Here is a 23533-nt window from a genome sequence, read left to right as displayed (position 1 = left end):
GGAATGTAGGAGATGGGAAGATAGGGGGTGGGAATGCAGGAGGTGGGAATGCAGGGGGGTGGGAATGCAGGAGGTGGGAATGCAGGGGGGTGGGAATGCAGGAGGTGGGAATGCAGGAGGGTGGGAATGCAGGAGGGTGGGAATGCAGGGGAGTGGGAATGTAGGGGGTGGGAATGCAGGAGGTGGGAATGCAGGAGGGTGGGAATGCAGGGGAGTGGAAATGTAGGGGGTGGGAATGTAGGAGGTGGGAATACAGGAGGGTGGGAATGCAGGGGAGTGGGAATATAGGGGGTGGGAATGCAGGAGGTGGGAATGCAGGGGACTGGGAATGCAGGGGAGTGGGAATGTAGGGGGTGGGAAGATAGTGGGTGGGAAGGCAGGAGGTGGGAATGCAGGAGCAGCATCTCAACAGGAGGGCCCAGCCTCAAGCTCTGCAGAGTTCAGTTTTGCTGCCCAGGCCATGCCCACCCACTCCTGCCTGCTCTGGTGTCTAGTGGGAATAAGACCATCTTTGGTGCAGTGTAGCTCTGCATCTCATGGGACACATGAGGCCCAAGAAACTGGGGTTTTGTATTTAGTTTATAACTTAAAATTGTGGAAGTTGAGTTTTAGCCTTTGAGGCAGCCAAAAATGGTCTTCATCATAGAAAATGGTTCTTGACGGCACAAGATTTTTCCAGAATTATCAGCAAACAAGGGGAAAAAATTCTAACTTTGCAAAAGAGTTAATTGGGACCTGACGAGGCAAACAGTCAAGAGATGGTGCTATTAGTATGTACCAGGAAGTAAGTTTTTTTCAGGCTAAGAGCTGCCACCTGTCAAGGTGGTTTAAATCAGGATTTTGGCAAAAGCATATTATTATGATAGTCAATAAATGTGAGTGAAACTCAGTCTCCTATACATACCCGATTTAGGAATGTAGTCATTAAGCCGCTACACTGTGACTCAGCTCAGAAGACACTAGAGAAAAAATGATTTAACTCACTAAGAGATATGAAAGTTTTCTTCCAGATTGCTAACCCACAGCAAAATTGGCCAATACATGGGAGAGAAGCCAAACTATAATTTTTGCATTTTCTCTTCATCTTTACTGTAAAAGATTTTGACTTGGAAGGAGCTTAGTGTAGCACTTCCCAGGAAAAGAAAATCAACAGCATTGATATATGTGTGATTCTATAGCACTGGACCCAGAACTGCTTATAATAATCTTATCTCTAGGGGAGGAAATGGAATTCATGAGTGATTATGTTGAAACATGCCTATAGACTTAATATGACTTACATGTCTCTTAAGGAAAATATAAATTGTAAGAGAGGAAAAGTTCTGACTTTAGTTCTTGGATCTGCCACTGATTTAGCATAAAGCCTTGGACCAAACTTTGTGTCTCAGATTTTCCATAGATGAGATTGCTACCATGAATGTGTCTGAGACCTTGTAATCATTTTTAAACTTATTTTTAAATTTAAACCCTCTGAGGAAGTTTGGCTTCACAGAAAATAAAAAGACATAAAGCAGAACTGATTCAAGCCCTCCAAGACATTGGCAGATGCTACCAAAGAGGATTTTTAGACATTAAGAGCATTCAATCTCCCTTTAAAGCTTGTTTCATCTTTCAATAAGTTATTCTTATGGTTTAAATATTCTTTCCTGATTTAAATTTTTTCTGGTTCCTTGAATTCTATCCATTCTCAAAGTAGAAAACAATGTTATCCTGCTCCTTGCAACATAAGAATTCATTATTAAAACTGACTTAATTTTCTTGAAGACTAGTATTTATTGAGCGCTTACTATGTTCTAACTATGATGCTTGGGAAGGGGATGTAAAAGCTAGCACAATTCCAGACAATTCGAGACAGACCTATTGCATTCTTATTGAAAAGTGTATTGGATCTGCAATTTGAGACCTCCTATGCCAATCATTCAAAGGGAAATTCGCTTCTCACCACCCTGAGCAAGCCCCCACTGCTTGATCACCTCCAGTCTCCAAGCTGTCTTCTGACAGACAAGCTGCTCCTTCCAATTTTTGCCATCACTTGGTTGCTAGACAAGACAGATTTGCATGCAAAGTTAGGCACAATACAGGAATGAGTCAAATACTGTAAGTGCTGAATCAGTTGAAAAAGACAAGTTCTTCATGAGATCAAAGGAGGAATCACTGTTGGGTGTTGTGGTCAGGAAAAGATGATTTGGGGTTAAATAAATATATTTTAGTTTTTCTCAAAGTATAATACAATTGTACATCTTTATATTATTGATGTCATATGCAAATCCCAATAATAGTTAACATTTATTTTATTCTTTTTAATGGCTTTAGAATTTTTAAAAATTGACAAATAAAAATTATATATTTATGGAGTACAACATGATGTTTGATATATGTATACATTGTGGAATGGTTAAATCAAGCTAGTTAACATATTTATTACCTCACATATTTATTATTTTTTGCACTGAAAACATTTAAAATCTACTCTTTTAACAATTTTCAAGTGTACAATACATTGGTTAACTATAGTAACCATGTTGTACAATAGATCTTTTGAACTTTTTCCACCTAACTGGGAAAAAAAAAAAAAGGAATGCTTTACAAATTTGTGTGTCATCCTTGTGCAGAGGCCAAGCTAATCTTCTTTGTATCATTCCAATTTTAGTATATGTGCTGCCAAAGTAAACACTGGCTCATTTTTATTGAGTGCTTACTATGTGCCAAGCATTAACCAATGTGCATACTTCCTCTCAACACTGTATTTAAAACTTTATAGATAACTAAAGAATCTATTTTTCCTAGGAGCCATATCAGGACTGTATGTGTGTGTGTGTGTATGTATATAATTTCATGTAATCCACATAACCACCATTGGATATGGGTGCTATTAACCCTTATGATTACCCAAGGAGGCTTGGGGAGGTTCAGTAACCCAGACAGTGGCAGAGCCGTGCTTCTGAACCTATTCTGTATGTTGCTACAGTTCTGGTCTCATCTGCTATGTTGAACTGCCACTCCTGAAAATTTTCCCTGTTCTGTTAACTTGCTAAAGAAAATAGCTGGCTAACTAGTTCTTTCTAGTCTTCTTTAGGGCTAAGACAAGAGAAAATTGGCATAAGCAGTGGGAGAGAAGCCCACTGGTGATGAACTGATCCAGCAGCCCAGGTCCTTTCCTCAGTCCTGAGAGGAAAATGACATGTAGTCCAATGGACATCCATTTTTATGTATAAATAAGGAATGTCTCACTAGCAACCCTAATCCACTCGGGTTACTAAAATCTAGTATTTATAACTAAAATGAATGGTAAACTATCATTTACTGAGGTCTCTAATTTAGTACTCTAAGAACTTGAGCTGCTTCACAACGAGGCAAAATCTTTAGAGTAACTAAACACATGTAAATAGTTGTAATTCTTAAAATTTGAGGGAGGGACTTTCCTTATAAGTGTTATCTTGAATTGGTCATGGTTTCCAATTTCTACTCCTCTTGATTTATTAATATAATTTTACAATTACTGTTAAGTTTACTTTTGTAAATCATTTGGTCCTTGTATAACTGCTGAGTTATAAACTTTTAACTGTTATTTCCTCATGGATTCTTATCACTCAGTTCTTTTTATAATGAAAAGTAGGAATGAAAGTTAAGAAATGCTGATATGAAGGGAAGAACTTCTAATGATTTCCAGGCCTTTTTCTAGCCCTCGAAATTTCAGATGAACATTTTCACATTTCAAAACAATGCTAGAGAGTAGGTATAATATTCCCTAATTTAAAGAAGAGAAAACTGAGGCTCAGAAAAGTTAAGTGACTTGCTAAGATTTCAGAGGTAATAAGTGGTAGAAATGAAATTAAAACTCAGGTCTGTCTGAGTCCAAACAATGTGCTTTTCTCATTACATTCTACTGTCAAACCCTGGAGTGTTTGCCATCTAGTCTTACCTCTAGATTTCTTTTCGTCCACTCATTTGGCTGAATATAACTCTAATCATTACTAAGTAAGTAAAATATCCTTAGCACTAACTTCTAGAAAACTAAATTTTGTTAGCAGGAATTTAAATATTATTCAGCTATTAAGCTGGTGTGTAATTATCTTTTGCTATAAAGAGATTTTGGATGTAGTATGTCTTCCCTTTTTTTTGATATCAATATGTAAAATCTGTATTTCAGGGACTAAAATGTATTAATATATCAAGTAAACTGCTATTGGTAAGATGGCTCTAGATGTATTCAACATTTGAGTAAAGATGAAGAAAAAGAAAAGAAAAAAACCTTTGACCTTGGAATTTCTTGCAGGGATTCTGCAAAAACTCACTGATCTTGGAACTCTTGGATGTCTCTTACTGCACCCAGCTGTCAGATGATATTATTAACACATTGTCCATTTACTGTGATAAGCTCACGTATCTCAACATTGCTGGCTGTCCAAAGGTATGTGCAGGAGTCAGAGCTCAGACATGTCAAATTTAAGCACTGCCAAGAAACCCAGGCAGGACAGCACTCCAGGGGCTGTACTCATCATAGAACTTGTTTTCTTTGCCATGTTTGAAGCATTCATTAGATTTTTTTTTTCTATCTCCAAATTGGAAATAGTTTTATGAATTCATTTGTGTCAAAGTAGAATTTTCCAAAAGGTAAGAACATAATTCTCATGTGTTAAAGATTTATTTAATTCATTAATGAGAAAACCAGCAAAATGATAAAGCCAGTGTGTAAAATGTCTGATGAAATTAGTATTTATAGGAACTGATGACAGAATGTTGGATTACGATTGTTAAGTTAGATCTAAAATTGGTAAATGTCCTACAAGGCAATAAAACCATAACCTTGGGGTAAACTAACTACCAGAAATGTCAATAATGTCTGTCCTGGACAAAAATATAACAAGGTATTATAACATGTAATTTCATTGAGTTGAGGCCTTAATTAATAATAAATAGTATGTTAAACAATGGCATGATTTCCTATAGAATTCCTTAGGTGGGCCTGTTAAATAATGTTCCAGTTTGATATTACAATGACATATAATCATCTTCTGTCTTACTTTTAAGTGTTTGATAATTTTTCTAGACATCAGTGTACAAATGAAATATGTACTCATTGTGAAAAACCTGGACTACATATAAAAGCTTAAAGGAGAAAGTAAAGATCTGCTGCCCTACCACCACCTAGATATAACCATTGTTGGCATTTTATACTTATTCTTCTAGAATTTTTTCTATGCCCAAAGAGATTGTAAATAATTATAGGAGGCTTATGTTTTGCCTTGTTTTTTAAAGAATAGAATCATACTCCCTGAAATATATTGTAACCTGGCTTCCTTTCTCTTAATATATCATAGGCATATCTCCATGTCAAGAAATAGAGATCTTGGGTTCTAGATTAATACAGCAGATTGAGTATATATATATAATTTTCTTCCTCTTGAAACCCTACCAAAACTGCAGATGAAGAGTGAGGGCCCATGTGGATAAGGAAAACAGGAGAGGAGATAAGAGCAACAAAATTTTGGAAGCTTGAAAATAGATGAACTAATTTAGCAGATCAGAGACAGCTTTAAATCCTAAGCCAATAGTAGAGAAAGCTGGGGAAAAAATCCAATTTACACCACAATCTTCAAACTTGGCAGTATAGCTCTGAAATAGGGTTGGGAGGGGGGCTAAAATAAGGAAGACTGAATTAAAGATTCTTGAGAAGTAGATAGATCACGAAATCCCTTCCCCTACTCAACATCTCTGAGCAACTGTCCCTCCTCATCCCAAACAGAAGCCTGAGATTTATTTCCTAAACCCTGACAGTATTGATATTTTGGACAAGATAATGCTTTGTAGTGGGGGGTTGTCCTGTGCACTGTAGGATGGTTAACAGCATCCCTGCCTTCTTCTCACTAGATATGAGAAGCACCTACCCCTCTGCACCTCTAATCAAAAATGTCTCGAGACATTGCCCAATGTTCCCTGGGCTGCAAAAATCACTCCTGATAGAGACCCACTGCTCTACAGATAGTAAAACAGAGGGTTGCTGGGCCAATTAAGTGACTGAATACTGAGAGCAGAGACACTCAAGCACTTTTTCCAACTCAGCATTCAGAACTTGGAAGCCTGATCTTTTCCTCCAGGCAAGAGATTGGTAGCCTCTTCTCTGGGTACTCTAACTAACCCAAGATAAAAGACCTGAAATTACTGACAATGAGGTTTTTCCCAAAACCCACCTAGACCATCCTTCACTGAAGCGTGTAGTAGAGAAGCCCCACACCATGTACTCAGACCTTCCAATCGGTTTTTAGTCCTCCACCATTAATTGTAAACAGGCAGTCAAGGATTACCAGACATAAGAGGAAAGTCTCTAATGTGGAAGATAATGACCAAAACAAATTAACAGGAAAAACTTGGAGTTAGCAAAAATATGAAGGAAGAAAACTAAACAGTCTTTTTAAAAATCCTCAGAAATTGCAAGGTTATTAACAACCTTGTTCTCTTCTATCATGCATACCACTGAGATTTTATTTGCTGCAGCATCACCCCAACTCTCAAGATACCCTACATTCTATTTAATCTAGAAATTCAGCTTCTACGTTGTTTAGTTTGTGTGGTGAGTGGATTAAATCTCCCACAGCTAAATGTGCTGCAATAAAGAAGAGGAGGCAGTAGGGGACAAGATGTCATGAACCATGACAAAATTAAGCCAGCCAAGTTCACAGCAAAATTAGTTTTGTTTAATAATGTACTAGTTTAAAACTAGGAAAACCAGATGTCTTTCTGGTCTGCATCACCTGGTTCTAGAAGTGAGTGAGGTCCAGGAACCCAGCACACTAGCAGCACTGACCAGCTGACTCTGAAGCTTGAGCAGCGAGAGCTCACGGGGGTTCCTAACTGCACAGCACACGGACACATGGGCAGCACATGGCTCTCTGGGAACTGCCCCAGCTGTAAAACAGGCACAGATGGAGACTAGGCTTTTTAGCGGCTCTAACTAAGGAAGAAAGTAGGAAAATGAGAAAAGGAGAGCCTCCAATGAGGACAGAAAATAGGGCAGAGGCTTTTTTGTTTTGTTTTGTTTTGCTTTGGTTTTGCTTTTTGGTAAGAAGCAGCTGAGGGAATTCCTTCTATAAACTGTGCAGTGGATACTGTCTTGCAGCCTGAGGGAGAGGTTAACAAAGAATATGTCATGATACATACATAGCTCTGCATCAAAGGTTTAAGGAGAGAAAAAGGAAGGGGGGAGTGGATTATTTCAGAAGCCCAATGTAAAGGAGTAGCGGGGTTTAGCGTTACCATCTGAATTGTTCTAGTCAGATTGTGGGTCAGTTGAGTATCCTGATGTGGAACATGTGATGACCATTATTTGGGCCAATCTGAATACTCTTCACCTTACCTCACTTCATCTCACCCAGAAGTCATAAGGCTGTGATCCAGCCTAACGTTGTTACACTTATTTTTTTAAATGATAAAAAGACAGATGTTTCCTTTATTTTTATATTATTATTATTATTTTATTTCAAAATATTAAGGGGTGCAAATATTTTTGTGACCTGGATACCTTGTATATAAGGCTTAAGTCAGGGCTTTTAGTGTGCCCATCACCAGAACACTGTTCAATGTACCCAGTAGATAAGTTTTTACACCTCACCTCCTCACACTGTCCCCCTTTCTTGATTTCCAATGTCCTTTACATCTCTTTGTGCTGGTGTGTACTTATTGTCTAGCTCCCAATTATTAGTGAGTGCATGTGGCATTTGTTTTTCCATTCCTGAGATACTTCACTTAGGATAATGGTCTCTAGTTCCATCCAAGTTGCTGCAATTACATTGCTATTGACAAGCCTTAAAACACATTAGTGTCTGGCTCATCATTCCATGTCCAGTTTCCCAAAAGCCCACAGTGAATTTTGAATGGTCACCTTGACCATCCCTAGAAGGCCAGCTCTTCCTGCCACCACCTCACCTCCAAGGTCAGTCAGTAGAACTGTGACCTTATCGTAGCCAGCACTAAAATGACAAGGAAGGCAAATGTAGCTCCAAATCAGGAAAAAAGCGGGTTGCTATGGGCCCAGCTCTAAGCCTTCAGCAGTGCACAAGGCCCTGTTAACACTGTCATCTTTGACCTCATGATATTGGTGTGAGATAGGAGTTAGTAATCATTAAAAAGAAAGAAAAGGGGGGTGGGAAATGAGAAAAATTAAAGTAAATCCATGAACAATAATGACAAAATTATTTCTGCAATGCACCCTTGAGGGAGTTAAGTAAGTTAAAACAGGCCAGGGATTTAGAACTGCATTTCCATCTGTTTTGAAGGTGTAGGTGATGTGAAGCAGGCTCTCTGCGCACCAGTTACTAACTTGTCTGAGTCTGGGGAGAACAGAACACGCTCATATGCAGCAAGTTACATGAAGCAGATATATTACTTATGGATAGGTAGCAAGGCACAGCGAAGCCTAGGATTCATCGAGAGCCAGTTCCCCAAGGCTCAGGAAAGCTGCCCAAGGTGGATGAAGTCTCAACTGTTCATGCTCCACTTGCACCACAGCTGAGAGGCTCTGGAAAGTAGCCGCCTTGGGTTTTATAGCCTAGGGTCCATAATACTTTCTGGGCTAAAGCACTGAAGAACATCCTGTTTCTAGAGGGGACTGGAACAGCCCAGCTAGCTGTTTCAGCCAGTGCCCAGCCTCAACCCCCCATCTCAGGATGTTGTATTTCCAGAACATTCTATAGCTATTCTTGAGAATGACAAGCTAATATATATAATATATATAACATAAAAGGGAGAGAACTAGGTGGTCCAAGGCCACCCAAAGAACTGTCCTGGGGTCCTGGGCCCAGGTAAAGCTACACGACCTTGTGGGGTTGAGAAGGGGATGGGAGAAAGTCCCAGGGCATGCACAGAATTTCTTTCATACTAATATGGTAAAACATTTTACCCAAAAATTTGTCATAAATGTCTCTAGAGCCTTGATAACACTGGGAGATGAGAGTTAACAATACTTTTGTATGGTTTTAATTACTGTCATTTTACAGATGGGGAAATTAAGAATGGAATGATATAGGACATAGGGCAAATGACTCAATGTTTCATGAAGTAACTTAAATTCCAGTTCCACAGACTTGCAGTATAAAGTGAGAGGAGTAGGCTATTTGTTGATTCTGGGATTCCTTATGACAATCCTACCCTTTTAAACCTATATTTTCTTAGTGCAGCTGGCTAACATGTTTGGAAATTATTTCAGCTTAGAGGTTTCAAAGTGGCCATGAGGAAAATCAATTAGAGGTTTCAAAATGGTCACAAAGAAATGATCAATCGATCATATGTTAGTTACCATGTATTACAAAAGGTGAGATTCTTGGCACATGGTGTTGGCTAATGTGTTGCTTATTTATTGCTGTGTAACTAGTCACTCCAAAACTCAGTGGCTTGAAACAACTACCATTTTATTTGTTCACCATTCTGTGAGCTGGCAATTTGGGCTGGTATTGGTTGGGTGGTTCTGATGGTGGTTGTACCCAAGGTTGCCCATGTAGCTACAGTCATCTCTTGGTTCCATGTAGAGCTGGCTGGCCCAGGGGGCCTCACCTGGGATAGCTTCCTCCTGCTTTATGTCATCTCATCCTCCAACAGGTTAGCCGTGCTTTCACATAGGGCAGCAACACCTTCCAAGAGGGCACAGATGGAAGCTGAAGGCCTCTTGAGGCCTGACTCAGAAGAATATGACTTCTGCCCCATTCTTTTGGTTATAAGATAAGTCATAAAGCTAGCCTAGATTGAAAAGGTGAGGAAACAGACCCTACTTCTTGCTGGGAGTACCTGCAAAGTATTTGTGGCCATTTTTAATCTACCATAACTATAGCCTCACAAATAAATAAGAGTTCATAGGAAATAGCTAAATATAGCATAATATTCAAGAAGATAATTTCCCAAGAATCTCTCCACTTGCAAATATACTCTGAATATTTTTACTATATTTGAAAGCCCTCTAAGGATTTAGAAGCTTATCAAAAAGCTAGAACAAAAATTCCATGTCCAGTTTCCCAAAAGCCCACAGTGAATTTTGAATGGTTACCTTGACCATCCCTAGAAGGCCAGCTCTTCCCTGCCACCACCTCACCTTAGGTACTCTTTTTTGGCCTTACCTTCAAAGCAAGTCATTTCTTACTTCATTAGATTTTTTTTTTTTTATTTTGGCATATTATGGGGGTACAGATTTTAAGGTTTCAATAAATGCCCATTTCCCCCCCTACCCCAAAAGTCTGAGTCTCCATCATGACCATCCCCCAGATGGTGCACACCTCACTCATTATGTATGTATATACCCGCCCCCCTCCCCACTCCCACCTGCCCAATACCCTATTACTGTAGTACCTATGTGTCCACTTAGGTGCTACTCAGTTAATACCAGTTTGCTGGAGAATATATCTGGTGCTTGTTTTTCCATTCTTGGGATACTTCACTTAGTAGTATGGGTTCCAGCTCTAACCAGGAAAATATAAGATGTGCTATATCACTGTTGTTTCTTAGAGCTGAATAGTACTCCATGGTATACATATACCACATTTTATTAATCCATTCTTGGATTGATGGGCACTTGGGCTGTTTCCACAGCCTTGCAATTATGAATTGTGCTGCTATAAACATTCGAGTGCAGGTGTCTTTTTTGTAGAGTGTCATTGGATCTTTTGGGTAGATGCCCAGCAATGGGATTGCTGGATCAAATGGTAGATTCACTTGTATCGCTTTAAGGTATCTCCATATTGCTTTCCACAGATGTTGAACTAGTTTGCAGTCCCACCAGCAGTGTAGGAGTGTTCCCCTCTCTCCGCAACCACGCCAGCATTTATTGTTTGGAGATTTTTTGATAAAGGCCATTCTCACTGGGGTTAAGTGATATCTCATTGTGGTTTTGATTTGCATTTCCCTGATGATTAGAGATGTTGAGCATTTTTTCATATGTTTGTTGGCCATGCTTCTGTCTTCTTTAGAAAAATTTCTGTTCAAGTCCTTTGCCCACTTTTTAATGGGGTTATTTGATTTTTTCTTTCTGATTTTCGTGAGTTCTAAGTATATTCTAGTTATCAGTCCCTTATCGGATGCATAGGATGCAAAAATTTTCTCCCATTCTGTAGGTTGTCTGTTTACTTTCATGACTATTTCTTTGGCTATGCAGAAACTTTGTAGTTTGATCATGTCCCATTTATTTATTTTTGTTGCTGCTGTGATTGCCTTTGGGGACTTCTTCATAAACTCTTTGCCAAGGCCGATGTCTAGGAGAGTGTTTCCAACTTTTTCCTCTAGAGTTCTAATAGTTTCATACCTTAGGTTTAAGTCTGTTATCCAGTGTGAGTTGGTTTTTGTGAGAGGTGAAAGGTGTGGGTCCTGTATTAGCCTTCTACAGGTGGCTATCCAGTTTTCCCAGCACCATTTATTGAAGAGGGATTCTTTTCCCCAGTGTATGTTTTTGTCTGCTTTATTAAAGATTAGATGGCTATATGAGGATGGTTTTATATCAGGATTCTCACATCTGTTCCACTGGTCAATGTTCCTATTTTTGTGCCAATACCATATTGTTTTAATTACTACAGCTTTGTAGTATAGTTTGATATCTGGCATGTTAATGCCTCCCATTTTGTTTTTGTTGCCTAGAATTGCTCTTGATATTCGGGGTCTTCTTTGGTTCCATACAAAGCGTAAAATTATTTTTTCTATATCTCTGAAGAATGATGATGGGATTTTAATAGGTATTGATTTGAATCTGTAGATCAGTTTGGGTAGTATAGACATTTTGATGACATTGAGTCTGCCGATCCACGAGCATGGTATGGATTTCCATCTGTTTACATCCTCTGCTATTTCCTTCCTCAGTGTTTCATAGTTCTCCCTGTAGAGGTCTTTTACGTCCTTGGTTAAGTATATTCCTAGGTACTTTAATTTCTTTGTTGCTATTGTGAAGGGAATTGAGTCTTTGATTTGGTTCTCAATTAGATTGTTGTTGGCGTATATGAATGCCTCTGATTTCTGTGTGTTGATTTTGTATCCTGAGACTTTACTAAATTCATTGATCAGTTCCAGGAGTTTCTTGGTTGAATCTTTGGGGTTTTCTAGATACAATATCATATCATCAGCAAACAGTGAAAGTTTGATCTCTTCTGCCCCTATTTGGATACCTTTAATTCCATTTTCCTGTCTGATTGCTGTAGCCAAGACTTCCAGCACTATGTTGAACAGAAGTGGAGATAGTGGGCAGCCTTGTCTGGTTCCAGTTCTAAGTGGGAATGATTTCAATTTTTCCCCATTCAGTATGATGTTGGCTATGGGTCTGTCATATATGGCTTGTATCATTTTTAGGTATGTCCCTTCTATGCCTATTTTCTTAAGTGTTCGTATCATGAAAGGGTGTTGAATTTTGTCAAAAGCTTTTTCTGCATCTATTGAAAGAATCATGTGGTCTTTGTTTTTGCTTCTGTTTATGTGGTGAATTGCATTTATAGATTTACGTATGTTGAACCATCCCTGCATCCCTGGGATGAAGCCCACTTGGTTGTGGTGGATTATTTTTTTGATAAGTGTCTGGATTCGGTTAGCTAAGATTTTGTTGAAAATTTTTGCATCTATATTCATTAGGGATATTGGTATGTAGTTTTCTTTTTTTGTTGCATCCTTTCCTGGTTTGGGTATCAGAGTAATATTCGCTTCATAAAAGGTGTCGGGGAGGTTTCCGTTCTTCTCGATGTTGTGGAATAGTTTCTGCAAGATAGGTACTAGTTCTTCTTTGTAAGTGTGGTAAAATTCGGGTGTGAAGCCATCTGGACCGGGACTTTTCTTTTTAGGGAGATTTTTAATTGCTGTTTCTATTTCAGCTGTTGAGATTGGTCTGTTCAGGGAATCTATTTCTTCCTGGTTGAGCCTAGGGAGGCTGTGTGTTTCTAGAAATTTGTCCATTTCCTCCACATTTTCCAGTTTGTGTGCATAAAGATTTTTGTAGTATTCATAAATTGTATCTTGTATCTCTTTGGGATCAGTTGTGATATCTCCTTTTTTGTTCCTGATGGAGCTTATTAGAGATTTCTCTTTTCTGCTTTTCGTTAGCTTAGCCAATGGTGTGTCAATTTTGTTTATTTTTTCAAAGAACCAACTTTTTGTTTTATTAATCTCCTGAATAGCTTCCCTGTTTTCAATTTTGTTTAGTTCTGATTTGATCTTGTTGATTTCACTTCTTCTGCTGGGTTTGGGGTTGGTCTGTTCTTCTTTTTCCATCTCTTTGAGTCGTTTCATTAGATTGTTTATTTGTGATCTTCTTGACTTTTGGTTATAGGCATTTATGGAGATAAACTTTCCTCTCAGAACTGCTTTAGCTGTGTCCCAGAGGAGTTGATAACTTGTCTCTCCATTGTCGTTTTCTTCATAGAATTTTTTTATTTCCGTCTTGATTTCTTCATTTACGAAGTAATCATTTAGTAGGAGGTTGTTTAATTTCCACGTTTTTGTGTAGAAATGTGAGTTTCTGTTAGGGTTAATTTCTAGTTTTATTCCACTGTGATCTGAGAAGGTACATGGTATGATTTCTATTTTTTAAAATTTCTTGAGATTTTCTTTGTGTCCTAGGATATGGTCAATCTTAGAGAATGTCCCGTGAGCTGATGAGAAGAATGTATATTCAGTGGATTTTGGGTAGAATGTTCTGTAAATGTCAGTCAGACCCAATTGTTCTAGAGTTTTGTTTAAGTCCATTATTTCTTTATTAATTTTCTGTTTGGAGGATCTGTCTCGTGCCGTCAGTGGGGTGTTGAAATCTCCAGTGATTATGGAGCTGCTATTAATCCATTTGCTTAGCTCCAGTAAGGTTTGCTTTATGAATCTGGGTGCACCTAAGTTGGGTGCATATATATTTAAAATTGTTATCTCTTCTTGATGAACTGTGCCCTTCACCATTATATAATGACCCTCTTTGTCTTTCACTACTTTTGTTAGTTTAAAAACTAAATCGTCCGAAATTAGAACTGCCACACCAGCCTTCTTTTGGCTTCTATTTGCTTGGAATATTGATCTCCACCCTTTTATTTTTAGTCTATATGCATCCTTGCAGGTTAGATGTGTTTCCTGAAGACAGCATATACTTGGCCTGTATTTTCTTATCCATTTAGCCAGCCTATGTCTCTTGAGTGGAGAGTTTAAGCCATTCACATTTATTGAGAGAACTGATAGGTAAGGTAGATTACTGTTCATTCTGTTGGGTTGGATGTTGTTGCTATGAGTTCTGTCTTGAGCCATTGTAATATCTGGCCTTTAATATCTTTTGGTTTTGGTTGTTTTTATATTCGTGGGTTATTATTATGATGTTCCGTACGTAACGCTGTTTTAAGAACTTCTTGTAGGGCTGGTCTTGTCTTGGTGAATTCTCTGAGCCTTTGCTTGTCTGAGAATGTTTTTATTTCTCCTTCATATGCGAAGCTTAGTTTTGCAGGGAATAATATTCTAGGCTGGGCATTGTTTTGTTTCAAAAGAGTGAGAGTGGGGCCCCAGTCTCTCCTTGCTTGTAAGGTCTCATTAGAGAAGTCTGATGTTATTCGAATTGGCTTTCCCTTGTATGTTACTTGCTTCTTTTGTCTTACAGCTCTTAGAAGGGCCTCTTTGGTTGATACTTTGGTCAATCTGATGACTGCATGTCGTGACGTCTTCCTGTTTGCATTGAATCTCCCAGGGGTCTTCTGAGCTTCTTGAACTTGTATATCAAGATTTTGAGCAAGGCCTGGGAAATTTTCCTCTATTATATCTTCAAACAGCTTGTCCAACCCTTGAGTGTTGTCTTCTTCCCCTTCTTGTAAGCCTATAACCCTCACATTAGGTTTCTTCACATAATCTCACAGCTCTTGTAGGCTTTGCTCTTTTCTCTTGTTTCTCTGCTCTATTTCTGTGACTGATTTATTTAATTGGAGGGTGTTATCTTCAAGCTCTGAGATTCTTTCTTCTGTTTCATCTACTCTGTTCTTGAGACTTTCCACTGTATTTTGTAGTTCCTTGAATTGATTCTTCATTTCAAGGAGTTCGGTTACACTTTTCTTCATTGTATCTATTTCTTTCCCCATATCCTGGAGGCTTTTTGTGGTTTCTTTATGTTGGTTATTGAGTTGTTGTTTCAGCTCGGTGAGTGTTCTTACGATCCACATACGAAATTCCTCTTCTGTCATATTGGTTTCCTGATTTTGGTCGGTGTCCGTTTCTAGGGGGCTGGTGCTCCTCTTTGGGGGTGTGTTTTCCGTTTGGTTGTTCATATTTCCTGAGTTCTTTCGCTGATTTCTTCCCATTTCGATCAGTTGTTGTTTCTTTCCTTTAGGTTTTTGTTTGGGTATTCACACACCTTGTTTAGTTTCTGAGGTGTTAGGTGGTGTCTGTGGGTGAAATTGGACCACTCCCTGTATATTGAGTCAGTGGGTGCCGAGAAAAGGCTGTGCAGGATGCCGTCCCTGTCAGTAGGTGGCGTTTGCTTGGAGGAACAGGCTATGCTGTGGATTTTGTGTAAGCCTGCCCTCAGGCCATTAGCAGGGGTCAAAGTTCTGATCTCCGCTTCCAGGGAAAGCTGTCAGGGCGGGGCTGGAATGGTCCCGCTCAGCCAGAAAGTCTGGGTGTGGGGGCGAGGCTGCCTGAGACCGGCAGTCTGGAGCGGGCCTCGCTTCTTTCCACCCTCCCCAAGACCACAGCAACTCCTGGGTCTCTGCCAGCAGTCCAGACCACAAGCCACCAGGCCTCCTGATGTCGGCGGGGAGGTTCCCTGCACAGGAACACCACCTGGGTTGGGCGCACGGCCTCCTCCTGGGAGGAGGGTTGCCCTCTAGGATGCCAATCTGCCCCTGGAGGCACACACACCTCAGTAGGCTGTTCACGTATAACCCTTCTGTGCCCCGGGCAATGCTAGCCCTCGGTGCAGGGGATCTGGTCTGCAGGTCTGACCTCTGGGTCCCAGAGTTCAAACTGTATCCCCACTAGGGAGAGGATTTCTGGTCCCAATTCACCCACAGGGAGCCCAAGCTGGGTCTATGTCTCTCAGCCTCTGAGTCGGCAACGTTCTCCTGGGAACACGGTGCCAGCAGCACCTGGGAGGGCGGGCGGGTAGGGAGCTCACAGTCTGAGTTCCCCTGAGTCAGCTGTACATTCCCAAGAGGGAAGGTCCCGTTCCCTGGAGGTGCCTCCGGCTGGTGGCTTTATTGTCTCTCTGGGCAGCCGCGGGTAGGGTCGGCGGAGGGGAGGAGGAGGCAATATGGCGCCTGCCTCGCGGCTCGGGTCTGTGCACACGGAGGTGCCCAGAGGAAGTTGGGAACCTGGTGCCACGTCTGCTACAGGCTCACCGCTGGCTGGCAGCCGTGGCGGTCTCTGGGCTGGTGTCCACAGGTCTCTCCACCCACTGGGGAGCCCACCAGCAGTCCCGAATGCAGGGGAGGGGAAACAGCAAATCCACCTACCCTTGCCGCTGGTCTCCGGGCTGCTCCGGTGGTCTCAGCCTCCAGTTCTCCTCCGCAGCCTCCTCCCGTGGAGTCTCCCGGGGTCTCAGGTACCCCTCCTTCCGGCCCTTGTCCGCTGTATGCTCGTCTTCTTGCTTCTTTCCTCTAATTTCTGCTAGAATCTGTCTTTTCTGCAGAGAGACTCTGTTTGGCGGTGTTGTTCATCCGCCATCTTGCTCCGCCCCCCATCACTTCATTAGATTTTCATTAATTAATATATCATGAAGCTAATTGTTATTGATCCAATAGTTTATTTTGTGGCCTATTTAGATCCTTTTCCTGCTGCCCATCTTTGAGGAAGTTTTCTTTTTCTTGGGATCACCACTAGAGGTCCTAGTGAAATTACTCGACTTCCCAAACAATCAAAACATGAACTGGGGGAAAAAACAACAGTATAATTCAGCAAACATGAAAGAGACAATAGTCAAGCTCTCTTTTGTATAAAGAGCTCCTACTTCAAAAAGAAAAAGCAGATCTCATAGATTAATGATAAAGGAGATCAATAATCATAATCATAGCTATATTTATTGAGTGCTTACTATATACTAGTCACTGGTCACATACATTATCTTATTTAACCCTATGGCAATCTTGGGTAACTATTTTACAAACTGAGATTCAGAGGTAAACTGAGGTTCAGAAAACTTAAGCAACTTGCCCATCGTCATAGAACTAGATAATGGCAGAGCTGGGATTCAGGCCAGAGAAAACACTAGTAGTAAGCAATGTGTAAAAAAGATTCAACATAAGAAATCCTGGTTAAAAATGTTGTTTGAAGTATCATTTATTACCAACCAAATTATATAATTTTTAATGGTAATGCCCAGTGGGTGGCAAGAGTTCAGTGAAACTAGTTCTTATGCTGCAGATGTCATTATTGGTGAGTATGCTCCTTCTGTGAAACAATATAAACAAGAGCCACAAAACTAGTCATGTCCTGTCTTAGTCTGTTTTCTGTTGCTTATAACAGAATACTTGATTTATAAGAAATAAATGCACTTCTTACAGTTCTGGAGGCTGGGAAGTCCAAGGTTGAGGGGGAGTATCTGGTGAGGGCCTTCTTCCTGTTGGGGACTCTGCAGAGTCCTGAGGTGGCCCAGGACATCACATGGCAAGAGGGCTGAGTATGTTTATAAGGTAGCTCAGATCCCTTTTCCTCTTCTTATACAGCCACCAGACCCACTCTCATGATAACCCAGAAATCCATTAATCTTTCAATCCATTAATCTATGAATGGATCAATCCCTTCATGAAGGCTGCCCTCAAGACCCAATCACCTCTCAAAAGCCCCACCTCTTGATACTGCCACATTGGGGATTAAGTTTCAACATGAATTTTGAAGGGGACAAACATTCAAACCATAGCATACCCCATTAAGTACACCTTCTGAAATCTATCCTAAAGGAAACAATCCAAAATTTGGAAAAGACTACATTCATGAACACAGTCATCAAAATGTTGTTTAAATAGTTAAAAACTTGGAAACAACTGAAATGACCAGAAACATAGGGATGGTAAAGTAAATTATATCTATTAAATGAAACATTTTATAACTATTAAAGATTATAAGTATGAAGACTGAAGTAGTATGGGAATGCATTAATCAAATAAAGAAAAAAGGCAGAAACCAAGCTGGGCACTATGGTGCCTGCCTATTGTCCCAGGTACCTGGGAGGCTACTTAGGAGGCTGAAATGATTGCTTGATCCCATGAGTTTGCAGCCAGCCTGGGCAACCTGGCAAAACCCTGTATCTTAAAAAAAAAAAGGTAGGATACAAAATTAATCTAATTACTATATGTATAATTCTGTTAATGGGGGAGCTAAGGATGGGGAACCAATAAAAAATACTTCAGAATATTAAAAGTAGTTATGTTAAGGTGATAAATTTGTTTTCCTTTGTTATTTTTGCTGATTTTTTTAGTGATGTGCTTATATTATTTCTAAAATGTAAAATAACTTCTTTTAAAAAAAAGAGAATTAAAGGTAGGTAATTTTCAGAGAATTAAAGGTAGTTGACTCTCTGAAAGGGAATAACGTAATCCCTGCCCAGTGGTGCTGGGCCCATGACCTTGTGTCTGGTAGTGAGAAAGCAGCCAAGCCATCTCCAGCCCCAGTTCCCAATCCGTAAATCCCAACAACATCACCTCAATCATTGAACATCTCAAGCTTCTGATCTACAGGAATTGTCTGGCTCCTTTTCAGCTCCCCCAGTATCAAACCAAACCTACTACTCTGAGCTCTTCCTGCCCTGGACTTTTCATCCCCTCATTGTTCATTACCTCTACAATTCTGAGGGCTGTTTCCCCTATCCCCCAATGACATCAGATCCTCAGAGACCCACATAGTATGGCAGAAATGTTTGAAGGCATTTTTGTGAGAATAAGTTACAATGTTGAACCTTGGTCCTGAGCATGTTCTGGAAACAGGGCCTGCTTAAACAATGACAACATCTATTTTTCCAAACTTAAACAGTATACATTTCAAACTGAAATGCTTTTCTGCATAATTCTCTTAACTTCATATTAAAAACAAGAGTCAAGCCTCATGGTTTATGTTTTTTAAAATGTTCAAACATTTAAAATAAGAAATTAAATCCAGTTGGAAAAAAATTCCTTTGGGGAGAGTTATCTAGTTGATTCTGCGGCAGTCTCAGCTCAGCTATAAATTCAAAAGCTAGACTGTGAGTACGTGAAATAATTTAAGTATAGTTGAATTACCTCTGCAGGACATCTGGGAAAACTTGCAAGATGTTGGAAACTCTGGCAGAATTTCTCAGAATGGGATTCATGTAATCTTTGTGGCTTCTGCTCTTCCATCTCCCCTGCTTCTAAACATCTGTCTTACCTACTTGTCCCTTTCTAGATTACTCCTTCTATCTTACATTCAAACCATCAGAGATGTCCAGACTCCTCATAGTAATCTGATCTTGTCTGCAAGGTAATGTCAGGGGATATATATTTTGTAGTTTTGCATAAACATGTGTTTCCAAATTGATGATGCTTTAGAGGGGATTTTAACTTTAAAGCCAAATCCTATCTCTATAACATTTCATAAATTGCTCATAATGGAGTGACAGGCATTACTAAAGAAATTTTGATGAAGTTTCCCATCCAAACCAGAGGACTCTTAAATGAAAATAACAGCAAGATTGCAATTTCTATTGGCACCACTTGAGGCAGACATTTTACTGTTATGACATTATTTGGAAACAGAGTTAAACAACCAACTTGAATTACAAACCCATCACATGAAAGCTGGGTGAAAGAATCTGCAAGTGTCCTGATTTCTGTTTGTTATGAACTGAACGATTGTGTCCTCCAATAATTCCCATGTTGAAACCCTAATTCCCAGTGTGACAGTATTAGGAAGTGGGGGCTTTGGGAGGTAAACAGGTTTAGAAGAGGTCATGAGGATGGAGCTCTCATGATGAGGTGATGTCGTTATAAGAAGAGGAAGAGACCAGAGTGCTTGCTCGCTCACTTGCTCTCTCTCTCTCTCTCTCTCTGCCATGTGAGAGTATAGCAAGAAGGCAGAGGCAGACATCTGCAAACAAGGAGGAGGAATCTCACCAGACACCAGATCTGTAGGCACCTTGATCTTGACCTTGATCTTGGACTTCCCAGCCTCTAGAACCATGAGAAATAAATCTTTGATGTTGAAGCCACACAGTCTATGTTATTTTATTATAGTTGCTCAGATTGACTAAGGCATTGTTCTTGCCTGAGATGTTGTTTGTTTGAATAACCAGTACTAAAAAATAAAAATAATAAAAAAAGAATAACCAGTACTTATTTTGGCTGTATGTTCAGATTACTGACTCAGCAATAGAGATGTTATCAGCAAAATGCCATTACCTGCACATTTTGGATATCTCTGGTTGTGTCCTGCTTACTGACAAAAGCCTTGAGGACCTTCAGATAGGCTGCAGACAACTCCGGATCCTTAAGATGCTATACTGTGGACATATTTCCAAGTAGGTACCTGAATATGAAAAGCTTTGAGAACTACTTTCTGAGAAAATGTATTATGTGGCTATGGCATTAGTAATACATAGTGGCTTTCTGTGTTAGGAAGTTTCATTTTAGTTTTTGCCCAATTGAAGCCAACATTTTGAGTTGAACCAAGGGACACTTTCTTCTAAAATGGTCTTTGTGGTTTTATATCCCTTTTCTGGTAGCCCTTCTATTTTAAGCACCTACCCTTCCTTGACCAAGCAGGTGTCCAAAGCCTTGACTGTGCCCTTTTGTAACGTTATCTGTAGCTCTTCCACTTATCTCTCAAAATATAGTCCATTCAATAAATCTTCCTAGGGGTCAAGAAAACAATCTTATTAAATTCAGATTAAGTTCACAATTAAGTTTTTCCCTATTCAGTGAGGGCAAAAATGTATGAGTATTTTAACTGACCTGATAAAGTAACCTGTGAAATATTTAAAATGAGAATCCTTGACCATTCCTTGAAGGTCAGGTTCTATTCTGCAGGCTGGAAAAACTAATACTAAGAATCAACATTATTAAAGTATAAAGTGCATAATGTGGTCTAAGCATGTAGATTTCACAGAGGAACTTTCTTTATTAAATAGCCATGACATGAGCTGAACCATGGAGCTCTGGTCACTTGAGGCCTGAGGAAGAAAATGCTTTCTGATCCAAAGCTGTGTGTGTTGAAATGAATTGGAAAAAAGAAAGAAAGAAAAATTACTTGTAAAACAGCCACTCCTCTGGGCCCAGGCCTGCAGGGAGAAAGGCAGCCAGCTGAAGCTGGGTCAGAGAGGAGGGGGCAGGTCCTTGAAAATTTCTGAGGAATGGTAGAGACTCAATCCTTTCTGATAGGTCTGGAGATAACTCTGATATGAATATTATTAACATTAACCTCATTTAAAGAACATAACCATGAAATAAAGTCCTAGGAGTCTCTGCTAAACTTGTTATATCATTAAACAACCAACTTTGGGCAAGGTGACAGTGAATGAACAATGTGTTACTCAAAAGAGTTAGCTTCTAGCCTTTTGATTGCATTGTGCCAATCTTGAACTTCTAATAAGTGGAATGTTAGACAGCATGAATGGAGACCGTCTGACAAGGGCCTCTCTAAACCTAATCATGGTATGATGCTGTGGTTTGAATGTGTCCCAAGTTCATATGTTGGAAACTTAATCCTCAATGCAACAGCATTGAGAAGTAGGACCTTTAAGAGGTAATTATGTGGTGAGGGCTCTGCTCTCACGAACTGATTAATGCCATTATTGTGGAAGTAGGTTAGTTATTGTGCTAGTGGGTTCCTGATAAAAGGATGAGCTTGGCCCCCTTCCCTCTCTCTCTCACCATTTTGCCTTCTGCCATGGGATTATGCAGTAAGAAGGCCCTTGCCAGTTGCTGGCACCTTAATATTGGACTTCCCAGCCTCCAGAACTTTCAGAAATACATTTTTTTTTAAATTACCCAGTCTGTGGTATTCCCTTATAGCAACACAAAACAGACTAAGACATATGGGATGTGGAAGTGTGATTAATATGGTATCTGGTAAATATCTAAGATGTCCAGTAATATCCAAATCCTCCTTTAACTACTCAGTCCTCTTGCTAGGCTGCTAGATAAAAACATACAATGAAAACAAAACAAGGCAGAGTAAGACTTTACTACTAGCTGGGCTTTGTACCCTAACCTCAATGCAAAACTCTAATTAACTAACAGGATGTATGAAAAATTCCTGTGTCTAAGCCAGGACAGCCAAAAGGCCTGTTTCATCTTCTACTACCAAGCATGGCTGTCCCTAATCAGCAAAGCCAGGCAGAGACTTGGCTCTAATGCCTGGGGGTGGGGCGGGGTGGTGGTGGTGGTGGTTGGGTTTGGTCTGTGCATCTCTTTGTCTAAAGAGGCCGCACCATCAAGTTTTAGTCTCCCTGAAGGCTCTACCCCTGCTCTGCTCCAGCAGTAAAGAGGCCTAGAATCCTTTGATTCTGTCTTTGTTTAGCAATGGAGAAGAACTGACCTCACTGCAGAGTGGCTTGGAGAGTTCCAGTGTTTGGACTAGTAAGGCTCCAGAAACATCTATCTTTATGTCCAAGATCTAGGAGAGAGTGCAGCTTATCAGCCAGGGGGCTCCAGAGATACCTGGGCCTCAAAACTTTGATTAGAGAAGTGGTAAGTCCTGGCCACATGCAGCTGTTTGGGTCAGCTGTAGGAGTTGTAGAGCAGCTTCCTTCTCCACTTAGATACTTGGGTGGAGTTGGCAGTGAACATTGTATGTAGTCACTTCACAACTCAAGTTCTCAATAATCTCTAATCCCTTAACTACATTCACTCTCTAACTAGGGCCAATGTGGTTCCCTCAGCTGCAGTGGTTTTGTCTTGTCTGGGTAAAATGGACCCTTTGACAACTGATTAAACCCCTCAAATCCAATTACATCTTTCATAAGAAACTGTTTTAAGTATAAATTCCCTCATACTCAATGGAATCTGAAAATACTACACCAACTTTGCAAATCAAAGTGATCTGCTCAGCCCACCTACCTGAACCAGAGTAGCAGCAAACTTTTGGTCAATGAGCAAACTGGCTGTAGCTCTTTTGCAAGAGTTTGCCGATTAAGATATAGCTGTCATTCTATTAATACCAAGCCCAGAGTCTGAAGGGCTCCCAGGAAGTGACCCCCAAAGCCCCATGTGTATGCAAGATAAAGCCTCCTTTATTTTAAGGAGGAATAAATAACAACTATGATCATAAAGCATGACAAGAAAATCTAGCTGTCTGTATTTGAAGGAGTTATGTAACAACCACACACTCAAATGATGGCGCTCTGTGGGGATGGCAAGAAAGGCAATGCAGTGGGACAGAGAGTGGGAGACAGGGAGAAAGACTCTCACAGTGGCCTCTACAACCCAGGAGAGTCTGAACCACAGAGAAGCCAAAGAGCAATTAAATCTATAGTTAGCAAAAAGTAAAGGAGCCTTTCTTATATTTTTGTGTCTGAAGCCCCAAACTTTCAATTCTAGAGAGATCAATAGAGAAAGTCTTGGTGGCTTTCACAGCACCAAATAACAGTATAAAAATTCCTTAAAGGCCTTCTTTAGCA

General features: G+C 40.1%; 1 protein-coding gene and 1 non-coding gene across 4 annotated transcripts in view; one reads left to right on the top strand and one right to left on the bottom strand.

Annotated features, from left to right (window-relative positions):
- The window catches only part of FBXL13 (F-box and leucine rich repeat protein 13), a 232319-nt gene that overhangs the window by 202391 nt on the left and 6395 nt on the right, over positions 1–23533 (top strand). For all 3 annotated transcript variants that reach the window (XM_012747262.3, XM_012747256.3, XM_012747268.3), the window contains exons 19-20: positions 4277–4411; positions 20271–20434. In XM_012747262.3, the coding sequence (XP_012602716.2) occupies positions 4277–4411; positions 20271–20434 (299 nt within the window). The remainder of the gene's footprint in view (positions 1–4276; positions 4412–20270; positions 20435–23533) is intronic.
- On the bottom strand, positions 2568–2674 carry LOC142873142 (U6 spliceosomal RNA). Its single transcript, XR_012921190.1, has one exon. It is a non-coding gene; the product is annotated as a U6 spliceosomal RNA (small nuclear RNA).

Source organism: Microcebus murinus, chromosome 9 (assembly GCF_040939455.1).
Source record: "Microcebus murinus isolate Inina chromosome 9, M.murinus_Inina_mat1.0, whole genome shotgun sequence".
In the NCBI taxonomy this organism is placed as follows: Eukaryota; Metazoa; Chordata; class Mammalia; order Primates; family Cheirogaleidae; genus Microcebus; species Microcebus murinus.
The sequence above is the reverse complement of the archived record's forward strand: the minus strand, read 5'-3'. Positions and strand labels throughout refer to the sequence as shown.